Raw genomic sequence first — 17418 nt, forward strand, 5'->3', positions numbered from 1 at the left:
AGCTCAAAATTATTAAAGAATTTACAACAACTTTCTAGAATTTGCAAAAGTTTTAAGACACTTGACAAAAATAATTAAAAATCTCTTATCTCCTTTAGAAACTAGGGAAATATTTCCAATATTTTAATACATTTTAATTAGAAACTATCCTGGTTTTAGCGTGAATGATTTTGGTTTCTCTCTGAGAGTCTCTTTTATTACATGTATTTGCAAAAAGCAACAGTTGTTTTGTTAAAACATGACATGTACTTATGCTGCATAGTCCTAATAATATTTTTATGAAATCACTTGGTTGCTGTGGAGATGATGATGATGATGTCAAACCGAGCATTTTGATTTAGAGCCAATGATTTCATTAAAATGAAATTTAAAATTTATTTTCATGCAAGCATCTTTAGGAGAGAGAAAAGCAGAACAAAACTAAATTATTGTTATTTTCCAAGAATAGTTATTTCTATTTTATTTTCTCTAGGGCCACTGCAATTACATTAAAACCTGAAAATATAAATTTAAACAAACGCAGAATGAAATTTAAGGTATTAGAGAAATTCCAGCACTATTGTTTCAGTGTCTCCTTAACCAAGAGTTTGTTCCCTGGACACTTTGGATTCAGCTGGACAATGAATTTGGATTCACTCTGGACCATGACATAATCCAAGGAATTTAGAGCAACATGCCTGCTATCCCACATTATGCTACTGATACCACCCAACAAAGCATCTCTCTTTTTGTCATCAACCACTTAAAGTATAATAAAATTCAAAAAAAAAAAAAAAAAAAACCAAAAAAAAACCGCTTTTTCTGATCAGTTGATTCAGCCTTTTTGAAATGCAGAAAACTAATACTTTGCCTCAAGAAAACTGGGTGATCAATTGGCAGTTAGAACTCACAGCTTTCAGAAACTATTGCCCAGGACTGTGTCCAGACAGCTTCTGAATATCTCCAAGGATGGAGACTCTACAACTCTCTCCAGGCAACCTGTTCCAGTGCTCAGTCATCCTCACAGTAAAATGTTTTTCCTTCTGTTCAGATGGAAATTCCTGTGTTTCAGTTTGTGCCTGTTGCCTCTCATCCAAAGAAAAAGGGGGGAAAAAAAGCTGTTTTACAATTCTTAATTTGTAAGAACATATTAAGTACTACTTTAATTATATAGTATTTAGGTTGAATGGTTCAGAATTATTATGCTTTCATCTAATTTTAAACATTTTATTTCAGGTTAATCTTATAACTGAGACACTGAATCTACAGTTCACATGTAATGAAACACTGAAAATAAATTGCAAGATGTCTTGCTTGTTTTCCTTACTATAAGATGAAAAGAGGACTCCAAAATTTTTGTAGTAAACAGCACAATGTTGGGGGGGGGGAATCAAAACCACTGCTTCATAGCATTCAATCTTGACAGAAAAGACTCAGACTAAGTGACTTGGGCATGTGAACAGAGTGAAAGCAAATGCAGAAAGTTTGTTGTTGCCATGTATTTCTTTCTTTTCAACAGCATCAACATGGGACTAATTCATGATCTTTACAAAGTAGTTTCCAGCTAGACTGACACACAATGGCAAGCTGCGTAAGACAGGTGAAGTGACAGGGAGGAGGAAGGCTGACTTGATGTCAGTGACAAAAACTATTTTAATGGAAATGTGAAATTATTCAAAATTTCTTCCCCTAAACATGTGAAGATTTCTCTAGTCAGATTCAGACTGCACAATGGGCTGAGAGCAGGAATCAGCCAGACACAGTATTTTTACATACCACTTTTTTTCTAATGGCTTTTCATATCTGTTGCCTTACTTAAAGGCTTCTACTGCCAAAGATCTGATGTTCATCAAGGAGTAGTTGTCAAACATAACAAACAACTACAATAATAAAATACGTGACCAAGAGGTTTTAGTAGCTGAGGAGCCAGGGAAGAATAGAAATAGGTCATGCTTTCAAGGCAAAGAAAGATTACAATAATAATAAATGATCTGCTGTTTACCAATACAAAATTTCAGATCTCTTCTTCTCTCCCAGAATTAGACCTATGTATCAGGTATAGATGCAATAGATGGATGTGACAGGAAAGTCACCTAATAAAGAAGAGAGAATATATATATATATATGTATGTATGTATATATGCACACATATACACACACACACATATATTTATATATATACTGTGGATTGGAGGCCTGTGTTCAAATGCATGGCAGTATGTCTGTATATGTATATACTTTTTTACATATATTACACAGATGTAGACTCTTTTGGGTCATGATCCTGCTAATGGACATTTATGTTTTGGAGATGATATCCGCATTTTGATTAAACCAAATCTATCATATTTTGCTGAAAGATAGGTCGAGCTGCATTTGACTCTATGCCAACACTGATTAAGTTTGCTTAATTTATCCCTTACAAGAACTATTCTACCTCACTGCTTTGATTACATAGAATGGGCATATTTGCTAACTTCTCACAATCAAATATCCATTGATTGCAGCAAAAAGAAGCCTGGCAGGCTGAGAGAGCTCAAGGAAGTTGGGATAAGAAACAGCAACTTGACTATGAAGACAGTTTCAATTTCTTCCTCCTGCTGGCTGGACGGTTGACATTTGGATCAGGATCATCCTTGTGAAAGAATCCATCCCTATCAACTAAGTACATTTTTAGGCAGTACGCACACACTATCAGGAAGAAAATAGAAAAATGCATGTTGTTCTAAGACCATGCATCATATTCTCAACTTTACAGACATTTTTTCATGTACACAATGGCAAAAAGTAAAACAAAGAACAGAGGGTGCTAGTCATTCTCTCCTTGGCCAGCATTAAAAAAAAAAAAAAAAGAAAAGAAAGAAAAAGAAAAGAAAAAACTCCCAACCTCCCAACATGTCAAGGAGTGTTCTTCAAACCTTCTGTTTCCTAAGTAGTTTAAATTTATCTTCTCAGATGGAGATGAAGCTCAGCTCCAGTAAAGAACATCTCAAAATCTTCAGCAAATAAAGCTCAGTTATTAGTCAGCTACAGAGATAGTTAGAAAGACAAAACCAGAAATGTGCATACATCTGGAAAAAAATCAGCGGTCAAAGGTTTTTTTATACAATAACTGGAACCCTAGCAAACCAGTTTTAGTTCTGAAGGAAGTGTAAATAGATCATAGTAGTATAAATGAAGAGAAAGAATAATCTAAACTATGTATTCTGAAAAAAAAAATAAACAGAATATAAGTACATAAAATAACTGTTCTCAATCTTTTCCTGAAGTTTCCAATCCAAGAAAAATTCATTCACCTATATCACAAAATTTAATTCAGCTTCAATCCCCTATCCTTCTCTCCCAGTACAGTTCCACAATTACTCAAAAAAAATATCTTTAACATTCTAGCTCAACAAGACAAACTCTCTAGCCAAGATTTTAATTCTCCAGAACAAGAACTACAGAGAGGCATCTAAAGGATGAGAAAGACAAAAGTTGGTTTCTGTTTATAAGGTTGACTAATAACTGCAGTCATCAAGGCACAAAGCAACTTCTTCCATATTCTAGGTTAGGAATGAAGATTCCTCTTTGCAATCCTTCAATTGCTCTCATTATCAATAACAAAAATCATAGTTGTAAAAAGCTCATGTATTACTTTTCTGGTTGTAAAAGTAGGACCCTATAATTGTGACAATAGCCTCTAAAAGCCCATGTGCCTCAAAATGTTTACATTTATGAGAATTTTTAAACTAGATTTTAAGAGTTTGGGGGTATATTATTTTCACATGAGACTGAGTTGCACTGTAACCTGAAGATTGGAAAAAAATTAAAGACTACATGTTAATACCCTTCCAATAAAACTGTTTTCTTAATATTTTTGTTTTGAATAGAAGACACGTAAGCAAGTTCTAGCTGTATAATTTTGGGGCTTATTTTAATATTATCTCTTGATAGTTCCATAGGTAATTCCATTTCTGAGATTATCACTGCTGGTTTACCAACACTTAGACCTTAGCAGGTCATCAGTTTAATTCTATGTTCTGGCACCTTTTAGAAAATAAGATATGCTGGTCAAAAAGCATTTACTGTGTTTTTAAAAGGTCAGTTTCTAAAAGGCTACTCTTCAATTTATACTATGCCATTATCCACTTGCCTTCCTGCTTAGCCTATTTCGGTGTCAGACATTCCTATCTCATCTAACATTTAGGCCATAGTTGTTGGAGCAAGAACAGTAAAGTTTTCATCTGTTTTTTCTGCAACGCTCCATTTCACAGAATAGGTGATCCTATGGGTGTGAATAAAGAAAGTCTCTCCACATTATAGCAAATTTAATTAATCTAGCAGCATGCAGTAAGACGCAATGTTAACATGTTTTTTCGTATCACCCAGTTTTAACGAAAGAAAAGTAGCAATAATACAAACTGCATTAAAATGTCTGAGGAGTCTAACTCATGACAAGGATAATTTGCTGAACAAGAAGTAACGGTTTCAAAAACGGTTATCTGTTCTATTCACCACAAACACAGCCATCCAAAATACTAACGTTAAGAATGCCAAAAACATTAACTTAAAACACCTAGGACACAAGACTGGTGCTCACAGGAAAATCTGCAACATTACTGAAAATAAAAGGCTTTTTGGACACGACTTGACTGCGAGTCTGAGAACTGAAGTTGTCTCACGTTCTCAGCTTCCATAACAAACTTTTTTGATCTAACTATGCTTAACCTAAAAGAAAATGAAGCTCTATGAGGCAGAAAGCCCCAGGTCCTCCAAAAAACTTGCATCTAAATTCAGTAAACTCAGCTGATGGTGCTTGAGAAGGAACACAAACTGTCAGGCATAAGGAAGGCTGCTATGGGGACAAAAATAACTATTCTACAGTCGGAAGACATGGAAAGTAAAGAGAATCTGTTACTTAGGAACAGAATCATATTTTAGAATAACTAAAGCAATCATAAGTTGCAGTAGTACTGTTTGTTGCAGTGAGAATTCAGATGGATGAGTTCTGGATATAAGACATCTGTATTAAAGAAAACGCAGTAACAAAATCTGGAGATCTAAAAACAGCCCAAACCAGAAAACAAAAGCACCTAAAAGAATCCAAATCATTGCTAGTTGCAATGTCTTTAAGTATCAGCCGGCATGAGCAGAAATGCCTTATACCGCCAAGTGAATAGGTTAGAGATCTAACCACCACCAGCAGAGCTGTGACTCCCATACACACTTCCAGGTGCGTATTTCCAGAGGGAGAGAACTTCCCTTCAGCTCTGGTCCAAAGTCTTTGCAATTGGGTCTCCTCCTGCGGAAGGGCTGAACAAGCACCGCTACTATTTATGCTAGCACGGGCTGACCGGGAACAAGACTGAGGTGAAATGGAGGTCACAGTCATAAAGGCAACAGTAATCTAAAACCCAAATGCATGAAATCTCTTTGCAACTAGGTTTTTAGTTTGGACCTTTATACTTCTAATATGGATCATGCAGGAAACATAACGCCCATCAATCCACATGTGTATCAACAGTTCAAAAACTATCAAGTTAAGAAAAAAAATATATATATTACTGTATCATATGCAAAGTTCCATCATTTTGCCAATGTGCTCAATTCCCCTTTACTCTCATATTTTTAAAGCCACTAAAAGGGGGAGAAAAAAGCTTCTGAGTGCTGGAATTTCCCCAGCTGCCTAACACCTACAGACTAAGGCTGCAATCTTCTCTGTATTCCCTCTGTGCTGAGCTAAAATTCATGAGCACTGTTAAAAAAAGGTGTTTTGGGAATTGCCAGGCTGGGTAATCAAGGTAAATGTAACCACAAACTTCCCTAAAACAAAATACTATATTCCTTCTACAGCAAAGTCAGTTCATGATTTAATACATAAATAAGCTAATCAGAGGCACGTCTTAAACAAAGAACTGAACCATTTGTGAGAGCAGTCAAATATTTTGTTTCCACTTCTATGGAAAATTCATGTCAAAGTTTTCCTCTTAAACATGGTCTTACCAATGAAGTTACTGGGTTGTACAGAGAGAAAAAAAAAAAAAAAAAAAAAGTATGACAAAACGCATCCAAAGAATTTAGCAGAAAAATTTAAGAGAAAAAGAGTGACAAAGAGTGTCACAAAAAGAGTGATATTTCTATTCCATTTTTTCTCTCTTCTGAAGTTTTAGTCTGATTGTCCATTAGCATAATAAACAAATAAATAAATAAAAGTACCTTAGTTGACCAACTAGTTCTATAACAATCTTGCAGTTTTGTCTATGCAAGACTTCCCCACGGCTGCATTCTTGCACCATACTTCGTAAGTTAAGGGAAAAAGCCCTGGCACTTGTATGGCTATCCCATCAGGAGCCAAGCATGAAGGGCCATCAACAAACCAACAGCCAGATCCACAGGAAACAGGATAGCTCTGATTTCAGTAAAAACAGTTCCTTCCAGTTGCTTTGCTGAGCAGTGGGAAATGCAAAATTATATCTAAATGCAAAGCAGTAAGTAGACCTATGGTTGTCATACGAAACATAACACTTCATAGGGTTCCAGTTTAAGGTATTTTTATGCTCAGTGCTACGTTAAAGTATGCCATTACACTAACCACACAACTCTGTGCTGTTTTGCTGAGAGCCATATTAAGGAACTGATGTGGCTTAAAGCAAACAAACAAACAAAAAAATGTTTTTTTAGAGAATTCACGTTACCATGTCAGACACCCAATCTGATTTACGCAGGCGGCATTACATTATCGTAATATTGCTACTAAATACTTAGTAATGTGCAAGTTGAACCACAGACTCACAGTTATCCACTGACTTTTAAAAATACAGAGACCTAAAGGTTCAGAAGAAAAACAGGTAACTTCTCCAAGCCAATGGGCAATTCCTGATTAACTGAACATCTGCAGTGAGTTTGGTCTCATCATCAGAGCAGAGAGAAAAATTGGTCCAATATCAGAATGGTAAAACAGTCAAAACAACCAGTACCAGGGCTTTGGTCCTGCCCAGCCTAGGAGTCCAAAAAAAAAAAAAAAAAGGAGACAAAAAAATCTCCCTAAACTAAGGAAGTAGTGATGATACTAAGAAGACTTTAAAGTTATTTTTAAAAGGTTTGGTTGTCTGGGCAGAAGTCTGCCAATTTCAACAAATTTTCTGCAAAAAAAATGTTTGTGAGCCTCTGAGGGTCATACCCATTTGCACACTTTGGCACCCCAGTTGAAGAGCATGATGCAAAAAATAACCTAGCAAATCTACTAGCAAAAATGCACATGCAATTTCAGTTTTGAAGTATTACACAAATATGCACATCCAGAAACACCCCAGCCTTGACTGAGCATCTACAGGCATCTCAAATACACAAACCATGCATCCCTACCCCAGTCCAGTAAGCATGCAAAGAACACATGTAACACACATTGGCAGAACTGTATTAAGCATGAAGCATAGCAGCCCTCCAAAACCATGGCAAGTGGAGGTATAATTCATGCAAAACGTGTAACATCACCAGCACCGCAAGTTCAGGTTTCCTCCTCCCAGCTGAGTGCCCCAATTGCTAGCATCCAGTTCTTGCTAGCTCTCCTGTCTGCTTGATTCTGGTGTTGCTAACTAAGCAGCAACCCTGCCTGAAACAGAGATGCAAGGCTTGCTGTTTGAAGATTTTCCAGGGACACTGAAGTTTGACCCATTTATTGTGTAAGCGGCTGAACAAAAATCTTACTACTGGACTAAGCACAAACAAGCTATTATAGAAAAGAAGGCATCATCTTTACCATTTTCATCTTTCTTCTTTTCCACCATCTTTTATGGAAAACAACACAGAAAACCAACTCATAGAGCCAAAGAGGCAAAGGATTCTCAGACTACACATTCACACAAATCTGTAAGACCAGGAAACTTATATCCCCAGCTTTTTTTTTCCCCACTTGCTCACTTAAATGCTCTCTACTCAGCATGCTGGCTGTTACGAAAGCTGGACACCTCACATAGGTGTAATTCTATTTCCAAAACCAAATAGCTAAAATCTAGGCATGGAGATGCTGATCTTTGACATGCTTGAAACACCTCTATCGTTCTGAGCCTAAATCCCAGGCTCCAATTTTCACATGGCCCAAAGGTAAACCAGTAAGGTAAACTTTTGGAGAGACCCCAAGAGCAAGCTTATGGGTCAGCACAAAAATAGTTCTTGCCAGCTGCCTAGACATGGGAGACATTAGGAGCATACGAATCCAGCATGTGAGGTGAAATACAGCAGCCTCACAAATACCCAACAAGAGAAATATGATCAAGCTTGTGACAAATTCTATTTCTTCTGCTCCTTCTCTAAAGGTATGTAGTCTGGTATATATGTACGCACTTCTCCATTCTCTCTCAAATGTTTCTTTTTTTTTCTCTCTTTAGAGAAAAAGAAAAATGTCAACAACCCACTCCTTATGAGCAATTTCATCCTTTAACACAGTGGGTTTTGTGCAGGCCAAGTAACATTTTTGGTAAAGAATATAATTGCAATTGCACATTTCTAAGGTATTGTAAATAGCATGAAATTATTTTAAAATGTTATGAAAAAATGCATTTGCAGTGTTCCTTTAAGTGTTTTAACAAAACTTCAGTTTAAATTGCTTTATTCCAAAGCAATCGAAGATTGAGTACTTTCATAAGGACATCTTTATCTCCTTGGAAATGACTGAGATATACAGATACTTTCCAGAAAGAGAATGCACCAGAAAATATGCAACCTTACTTTTTGCTAGCTATAGGTATCTATCACCATCAGCTGCTATCATCTCTGAAGACTGTTGTAGCTCAAGCAAACCAGTATTATTAGCAGAGTTACAATAGTGCCTAGGGGGCCTTATACAAGTTTAGGTTTGGTGCCATACAAATATATAGGCTCTATTCAGCACTGCCAAGCCATTCTGTAGCCAAAGCACCAGCAGTTCCACAGATTAAAAGCAAAAATGAAGCTAAAATTAAGCAGCACATTCATGCCATCTTCTAGGAAATACAGTATCACATACCTCCTTGTCATACTCCTTCGACAACATAGATAAATAAAATAGATATTGGCCTAAACAAGCTGGTCAGAAGACACATTCTTATTATTCAGGGATGTAAGCTTGTCTACATTACAGGAAGAACGCCTTTAACATATCATTTGAAGTACATTTAAAAGATCTTCTCTAACTTCCTTGGACACAAACCTGCATAGAAAGAGTTCATTTCCTGATATGAGAGGATCTAGATAACTTAAACACTTTTCAGCGGATATCACAATGGAAGAGCTGCACATGATGATGCAAACACATCTGTAGAGTCCAGTAACATTTTCCCAGAGCTACACTGAAAGAGAGGTTATACTTTTATTGCTCTTAAAGGGACACTATAACAGAAAAGAGTGAGTTTCAGAAGCTTGTTAAAACCACTTTCAGTTACAAAATGTAAACCCACTGGTGCCTAACATACTGAAGATGTATATCTACAGATCAGCCCCTTTCACCATCTCCCCTCACTCCCAATCTTACCCTGAAAAAGAAAGGAAAAACACAGCAGTAAGAAATAACTAAACTAAACTAAGAGAGAGAACTCCATGTAATAAAAGCTCATTTTCAGAAGAACCCACATTGTTCACTGCAGAATAGAGCTCTACCAACTTTTGGTGTGAGAGTCACTCAGCAAGTGGCTTCACTGGGATTATTCTTGCCAGTCAGCCTCATAACTCACCCGTACACCTTGTGGGATTATGCTTCAAGCAGTCCCCCATAGGGGTAAGTGTCATGAGCAAAGAATTGCACAGGAAAAGAAACCGAACAAAACCAAACATGTAACAATGGTTGCAGGGGGAGGGAGGAGGAGTAAGTCACTTGCTTTCTCCTTTGTTCTAGTCACAGTCATTTATACTTAGAAAAGATATGAAGTTATCAGCACTGTAATGTAAATTCAGCATCCCTCTATCAGACAATTTCTGGTCTCTTAAGAAGTCTAGATGCAGCAAAAAGTAGTAACTACCACAAAAAAATATTTTTCTGAGAGGGGGAGTGGGAAAAATCTCATAATATATAAAGCATTTTTAGAATTTACAGGCTTAAACCCAGCTCCAAAATGTAACCACATACAGTGAGTGCCTCTAGACCTGTGCAGCTGGCAATGGGAAATTCCATTCAGATCTTACACAGTGCTCTCACATCCAAATAGTGATCATGATGTCATTAAGTGCTATGACACTATTAAACCTACAGTACACAACCTGGTCATTCTTCAGGGGAACAGAGGTTCTTCTCTCCTTACTCACCACCTACTTTCCCCCAGCAATTGCACTGATCTGGGTGAGTGGCTGAAGTCTGTCCATAAGGGACTCCACTCCCTTCATGGACACAGCAGCCCGTCATGATGCTAGGATCCCTCACTTGCTCCCTTCTGAGGGCCTATCAACTCCACATACAATGCAATTCTTCTCTACCATTTTGCTGGAGAAAGAGAAGAATGGCATTACCTAGGGCAAAAAAAGTGAATTCAGTCTGTCCCCAGACACATCCCACCCTACTGCTAGCACAGGGAAGAGGAGCACAGGAGAAGGAGCTGGGAGAAGAAGCACAATGAAGCTGGATGATGCACAGAAGGAACACGTAATAGCTGTGCGTGATGGCAAAATAACCAATATAGCATGGGATCATCAGCATCTAATGGTTTCAGCCCTGTTTGGCATCATGCTCATTTAGAATCACATTGCCATGCTCTTTGTATTTCAACCACTGCTCACTCAGAGCCCCATGAATTCGCATGGCCCAGTGCAGGTACTGGATCATTTCCACACTTAAGACCTACAGAGCCAGGGCTATAGGTGTCAGTCCCATCCAGAACTCAATGATTTCATTCAAGGTGATACATCTTGCAGGGCTGAGGTCTTCAGTGGGAAGTGTCCGACTATATTAACACTACAACAAATAAGGAACTAGTGATGGGTGCTAGCAATTTGTGATATCACAAGATTTAGACTCTTTAATGGTAAGTATGGTGGTAACAGGAAACAGTATATAACCCCACTGATACAGCTTATAGTAAACGGTTCCCCAAAAATGCCAGAGGAGAGAGAATAGAGAGTTAAATAAATCAAAACTGTATACCAAACTTTCTTTCCCTTGCATCAGAAACATCTCAAATACTGTCACATAAGTAAAGCTATTATCAAGCAGCAGCATAATCTGGTTGTTACCTTATTATTGATTTGTTTTTGACAGCCAGACACTTGTCCTTCAGGAGACTTATGCATATGCTTAAAACTGAGCGTGCAAGTAGTCTCTCTTAACCCTGACATAAGATTCATGCCTTCACTTGAACAATCATTTTGTAGCCAGTTTTTCTAAGCAAGTAATATTTATGTTACAACATTTTGCTTATAAAACAATATATTTTACATAACTTACAAATTTAGGCAACAGAGGCAGGCAGTGTGTGCCTAACAGATAAAACTTTACACATGCACAAAAAAACAATTACATTATGAAAAGAGCGAGAACTACCACAGTACTTAAAGATCTTATCCAATACTAGTACTGCGTGATTCAATACAAGCACTGAAATGTATTCACATGCTATCCATAGTAGAGCTGAAGTTAATGGTGTACAAGTACTTCCACGTTAAACTCACAGTTTTTGTACAGTTTATAAGCTTCTACTTCTTTATTGAAATTATTCAAGTTTGGAATTTGCTTAAATGCAATTTTAAAATGTTTTGAATGCAGCTTAGTGGCTATGAAGTATAAAGCAAGAAAATATATATATATATTATATACACTTTCTCCCATTATAAATATCAGTTTCTGATTGACCTTCTGCTGAAAAGAAAAGTAGCACAAAAGCAAAGTTAAAACCTGGTATAGAAAGAAGTATCACTGAGAAGTATCTTGGAACTTCCCATCAAAAGTAAGTTTCTATTTTATCAAGCACTTAAGACTATAAAAAGAAAGCAAGTCACTTTGCACATGCACGATACAACTGCTATAACCAGCACTGTGTAGCAATATCTGGACCAAGGGTAGGTTACACTCACAAAACAGGCAGTTAATGTAGCTGCAAAATGCACATTGGATGAATGAGGGGGGAGGGGAGACATTAACTATGTTATATAACTTTTTTTCTCTAGAAGTATCTAGCTAAAAGGCAGAAAAAATATTATGCCTGCATTGTTAAACACTCAAAAATGAAGAAATAAAGCATGAGATACCATGTACAACCTCATTATTGCCCTGTATATGTATTACCATCAAGACTTTGCAGTAAAACACAGCCCATTTTCTGAACAATTCAGACACTGAAGTACCTATGACAATAATTTAGCCACCAATTGGATAAAAGTCTACTGGAACATCTCATCTGTATTTTTTGTCGGAAATCTATCCGTATATAATTTACAATGCAATCTTCACAAAACACTTTCACAGATGCAGAAGATAACACTGACATAGAATATAAGGTATTTAAAATGCTGTAAATTGTGTGACACCAACATATAATGATCAAAATTAAATGATACTGCAATCCAGTTTAAAGATTCCATGCATAAAAGCTTTGTCCATTTCTTGATACCTGAGTGCTTAACTATGCAGCCTTAACAGTATCTCATTTGTAGTTGCTATTTTATAGACTGAATTCCTAGAGTCTGCTTAAAATGTCAACATTTGAAATCTTGCAAGTAAAGAATAATTACATTCAATTTCAAAGATCCATACACCTAAAAGGGTACAACTGAAAAATTAAAGGAAGCGGTCATGCAGGATACTGGCAAGGAAAAGGTACTTAAGGAATTTTAGAAAAAAATCATTCAACTCACCAGTCCATTGTTTGGCTGAGGTGAAAAAGGCAAACATTACTGAGATGCATCAGTGAGGAAGTTAGAACACAAATCAAGGCCCATGCCTGCAAGCACATGTGAATAACTTAAGGCCCAGAAGCTATTTATGTGGCAGTTATTCATATGTGTGCTTGCAGAACCTGAGCTCAGATCTTACCATTAGAGAACACCACTTACATTTTGTCACTGACTTCAATAAAAATTTATCTGTGCTTAACAGCAACTATTTCACCTCAGAAAGATAAAAACCCTTCAAGTCTCACAAGGTGACTTAATAATTAATCCATTTTAACTGTTCCTAGTTCTACCATTTTTTAAATAGGTCTCTAGAATATCTTTCTTTTAAAGGTCCTTTAAAAAGTCCATCTTTTTTTTTTTTTTTGGTTATACAAAGGTCTCTGAACACACAGTCAATACTGCAACTAGAAGTTTTCCTCAGAAGCTACCTGAGGGCAGTAAACCCTGTAGTACAAAGTGCTGCATCTCTGTCTTGCAATGCATGATGTTTATGATAACAGTGACAAACCATTATCTTTTTTATTAGGTATCTTTCTGCCAAGCTTGAAGTGACCTGAAATGTAGAGCATTTCTTTCAGTTTCTCCCTAAGTGTCAAGTCTTCTTCACAGCTCACTTTTCCAACATATTCTTTTAAGGAATTTGGTGATCATAACTCTGTAATAAACCAAACTAAAAGAAAAAGGACACCATGCAAATGTGTGCCATGGAGCAGGTATGTATACCTGATTAGACAACTGCTAACTACACATATGTAGCAACATATACAATATTTTTAAATACCTTTGAGTGCTACATATTAAAAATGGATTCCAGATTAAGATTTATTGCCTAGGAGATGAAAGACAAGTAGAGGGATCTTAAAGTCAGTGAATGGAAGGCTTTTGAAAAAATAAAACACAAGATTTGGAGATGACTGTTTCATATGTACTAGCAAAGAGGAAGCTTATACTGTCTCATCCATCAAAACAGTATGCATTTCAGATAACTTAAGCTCTTGGTGAGAAAGATGTTCACAGGAACAGCTGTCATGGACTTGACTGAAATAAAGTCAAGAGCTCCATACAGACTTCAAGGTATAAGCATTTGCGCTGTGCTGTTTGAGGAAGTTTTATTTCCTCATATTTCCTCAATTTCATCACTGACTTCAACACAAGCAAGGTAAGGGCTAATTTTTTTTTTGTTTTAAGTCTCAGTATCCCAGAATAGCAGTTTAGGCCATATTGCACTTATCCAGTTATGCCTTCTTATTAAAAAAAAAAAAAAAAAAAAAGTCCTGTCTCTTCTCTAGAGGGGAAAGCCTAATAAATTTTGAAGCACGACTACCATATACAGGCTTATCTGCCATTAGAGGTGAAACACTCTACTTTTTATATGGCCTCACTCTAGCTGTTGGCTATTTTTTTGGGGGGGGGGGGGAGGAGGAGTGAAGATTGATAACAGCATTTCAATTCATTTATTCTCATGAAAGAAAACAAGGTCTAATCACCACGTAGCTACCTTACAAAAGAGAACAGAGAAGCGAAACCAGTCGGAAATCGTAATCAAAAGTGAAAATAGAAAATTTATTTAACGGGGGGGGGGGAGCCGTGGCGCTGAGGCCTGGCAGCACCTGCAGGACCAGCCGCGGGGCCGGCGGCTGAGCGCGCCTCCTCCGCGGGCAGCTCCTGACCTCCGCGCCAAGGACTTTGCGCGTTTCTTCTTAAAAATAACGTATAGGGGACATCGGAGGGGGGGGGTGCTGCCGCGGGGCCAGGCGGGGACACTGAGCCGTGCCCGCAGCGCGGCCCCGCCGCCTCCCCCCGCCTCCGCTGGCCGCGCAGAGCGGGCCCGCGCCCGCGCGCCTCACCGCGCCCGCGGCGCCGCCGCCGCGCAGCCCCCACGCCGCCAGCCCCGCCGCGGCGCCGGCGGAGCGGGGATGCGGGGCCGCGCGCGGGAGAAGGCGGTGGTGGAGGAGGAGAGGAGGAGGAGGAGGAGGCGCCACCGCCTCCCGCCGCCAAGGACGGGCCCGAGGTCACAGCCGGCGGCCGCCCGCCGCCGCCGCCGCCCCGCTCCCCAACGGCCGCGGGGGCGCGCGCCGAGGCCCCGCTGCTCGCGCCGCCGCCGCCGGCCGTGCCTTACCTTGGCAGCCATGCTGTGCCCGGCGCAGCCTCCCCCTTCCTTCCCTTCCCTTCCCTTCCCTTCCCTCCCTCCCGAGCGCGGCAGGCAGCTTCTCCGCCTGCGCACCAGCCCGCCAGCGCCGGCCGTCACCGCTCTCCCAGGCACGGACGGGGCGCCCCGCGCGGCGCCGCCAGCCCATTGGCTGCCCGCCGCCCCGGGCCCCGCTGCGGCCCGCGTGATCGCCGCCGCCGCCGCGCGGCCCGCCCGCACCGGGCCGCGGCCTGCCGCAGCCGCCGGCGCCAGCGCGCCGCGGGTGAGCATCGGGCGGGCGCTGCTGCCCCTCGCCCTCCGCGGCTGGCGCCCGCTCGCCGCCAGAGACGCCGGCCCCGCGCGGCGGCCGCGGAGGGCCCGGCTGGCCGCACCGGCGGCTCCCGCCTGGCGCGGGTCGCCGGGGGAGGCGGCTTCAGCCGCGCGTGTGGAGGAGCGAGGCGGAAAGAAAGCGGGGCGAATAGCACAGGGACGCCAGATCATCGCGGAGCGGGGTTGCCACCGCGTCTGTGTCGCTCCTCCAGTAAACCCCGTTCCTGTGCCTTGTGTCTGCTTTTTGCCTGCAAGTCAGGCTGCTGTTTGAAGGACACGTTCAAAGGTGAAAGCGATGTTTAATCCAGTCCACGTACCCCAGCCCTTCGCTCTGAGGCACCCTGAGCGGGAGCCACACTTTCTCAGGATTTTGCTGATGCACTTTGCGAGCTTTACTCTGCATGAACGTGACATGCAGCACCCTGCTCGAACACCGATGGCCGTGGCCGGAGTGACCACAGGCTTGGCAAGCGCTGCCTCGCAGACGGTTTGCAGACTGCCCACAGGCAGCCTGTCCGGGCACGGCTGGCACGGCAGCGCCCCGCGGCCGCGACGAGGCCGGGCTCCGGCCCTGCCGATGCCCGACGCCCGCTCGCGCTGCCTTCCTGGCGCCCGGGGCAATCTCAGCCCGGCCTGAGGCTGGCAGTGCGGGCAGGGATCTTGTCTCAGGCACGCAGCCAGGCCTGCCTAGGAGCGCTTGCAGAACTGTTAGGAACAACATCTCAGATGATGTTTTAAGTTTGCAACAGGGTATCAGGTTAGTCCCTTAGAAGTTTCTTCCATCATCTGTGAGGCCTGGCAGTGCATTTACTTCCTTCTCTTCTCAGCCATCTTCCAGTCTCTGCTCGTTTTAAAACCCTCCCACTTGCTGGATTCTCTCGCTTTCCTTCCTGGCCTGCATCCTTCAGCCTGCTGCTTGGGTTTAGCTGTCCGGCGGCAGCTTCCCGTTCCTAGCACAGTCTTCAACTTCTTGCTAGTTCTCCGTGACCTACAGAACAGCAGTTCTGTCAGCAGACAAAGGTAATTTGCAGCCTTCCTCTTCCTCCTCACTCAACCACACCCTTTCAAAGGAACAAAAAGATCGTGTAGTGCTTATCTGCAAACAAATGGATAAATAAATGTTGTCACTGTGTCATAAATGAATAGATAATTGCAGTCCATTTTTAAACAACACAAGTAATCTCATTATTTTAATAATACCACTGAGAAAAGAAAAATTACAGCATAACAATTGTCTTAGAATAAAAATACAGCATTCTGTGAATGCACAGAAGTCAGGATGTTTAGGTGTGAGACTAAGAGTCTGTACTATTGAGCTTTATTTTTGTGAAAGCAGGCTTCAGTGGGATTTTTCTTCCAAATCAAGACTGCTAAGAAAATCCCTATGGTACTCGCATTATACTACCACGTGGTCTTGGGCCAGTTGTCAAGGAAAAAATACAACGTGTATGTTTCAAGTAGACCAGTGGTGAAATTCACTGAGTTGAATAAAAAACTATGACTCTGGAAGGCCTCATTCAACTGCTTCATATACTTGGCAGCACCTAAATTCTTCTAGCACTTTATTTTTCAGCCTTCAAGAGCTCCAGGTGCCTAAAGTCCTGCTTCTGAGTGTGCCTCAAGCAATGCCTTGGGCCTGCCAATGCTGGCAGGTTGTGGCCTTGCCTGTATGAGAGCCTGAGTGCAATCAGAGTAAGGTCCTTGATGGGCTCAGTCTGGCAGGTGTTGTCAGTCCATGCTCACACGTGGTCCAAGCTCCTTATCGTCTTATAATGGGCAGAGAAAGCTTTCAAAATGGCATGGGGTATGACTGTAGTATATTACAGCATTTTCTTAGACATCACAAGCAGCGTGTTTTCAAAGTCCTTTGAGATTAAATTTGTTTAGATGGAATGTTTCATACTCCTTTTAGTATGTTTTAACCACAAAACCCTAGATTGCTGTGGGGAATAGGGGAAGAACATTTTTCATTCTTTCGAGTGAAACTATGTCATTGTGCGGAAGAGAGTCCAAGATTAGCTGGACCGGAGAGAAGCATGACTCTTCACTATGGTAAAATGAGAGGGGATGAGGGTAGAGTTGTGAGTCAGTTTTCATCACAAAATGTGTAAACAACTCTTGGAGGAGTCAGGAGCCCTGAACCAAGG

At 40.7% G+C, this 17418-nt stretch overlaps 1 protein-coding gene across 3 annotated transcripts in view; it reads right to left on the reverse strand.

The window, feature by feature from the left end:
- Positions 1–14976, reverse strand: part of SLC25A13 (solute carrier family 25 member 13) — a 101983-nt gene extending 87007 nt beyond the window's left edge. The window contains exons 1-2 of one of the 3 annotated variants that reach the window (XM_062569151.1): positions 14933–14976; positions 12775–12860 (exon numbers count right to left, since the gene is read on the reverse strand). Coding sequence is in view for 1 of the 3 variants with exons in the window: in XM_062569150.1 (XP_062425134.1) it covers positions 14933–14944 (12 nt within the window). In the remaining 2 variants the exon portion in view is untranslated. Of the gene's footprint in view, positions 1–7455; positions 7473–12774; positions 12861–14932 lie in introns of those variants that run through there. The other 2 variants (XM_062569150.1, XM_062569153.1) reach the window with 2 other exon arrangements.
- Between the last annotated feature and the right edge of the window lie 2442 nt (positions 14977–17418).

The sequence above is a fragment of the Rhea pennata genome, chromosome 2, assembly GCF_028389875.1.
Source record: "Rhea pennata isolate bPtePen1 chromosome 2, bPtePen1.pri, whole genome shotgun sequence".
Taxonomy (NCBI): Eukaryota; Metazoa; Chordata; class Aves; order Rheiformes; family Rheidae; genus Rhea; species Rhea pennata.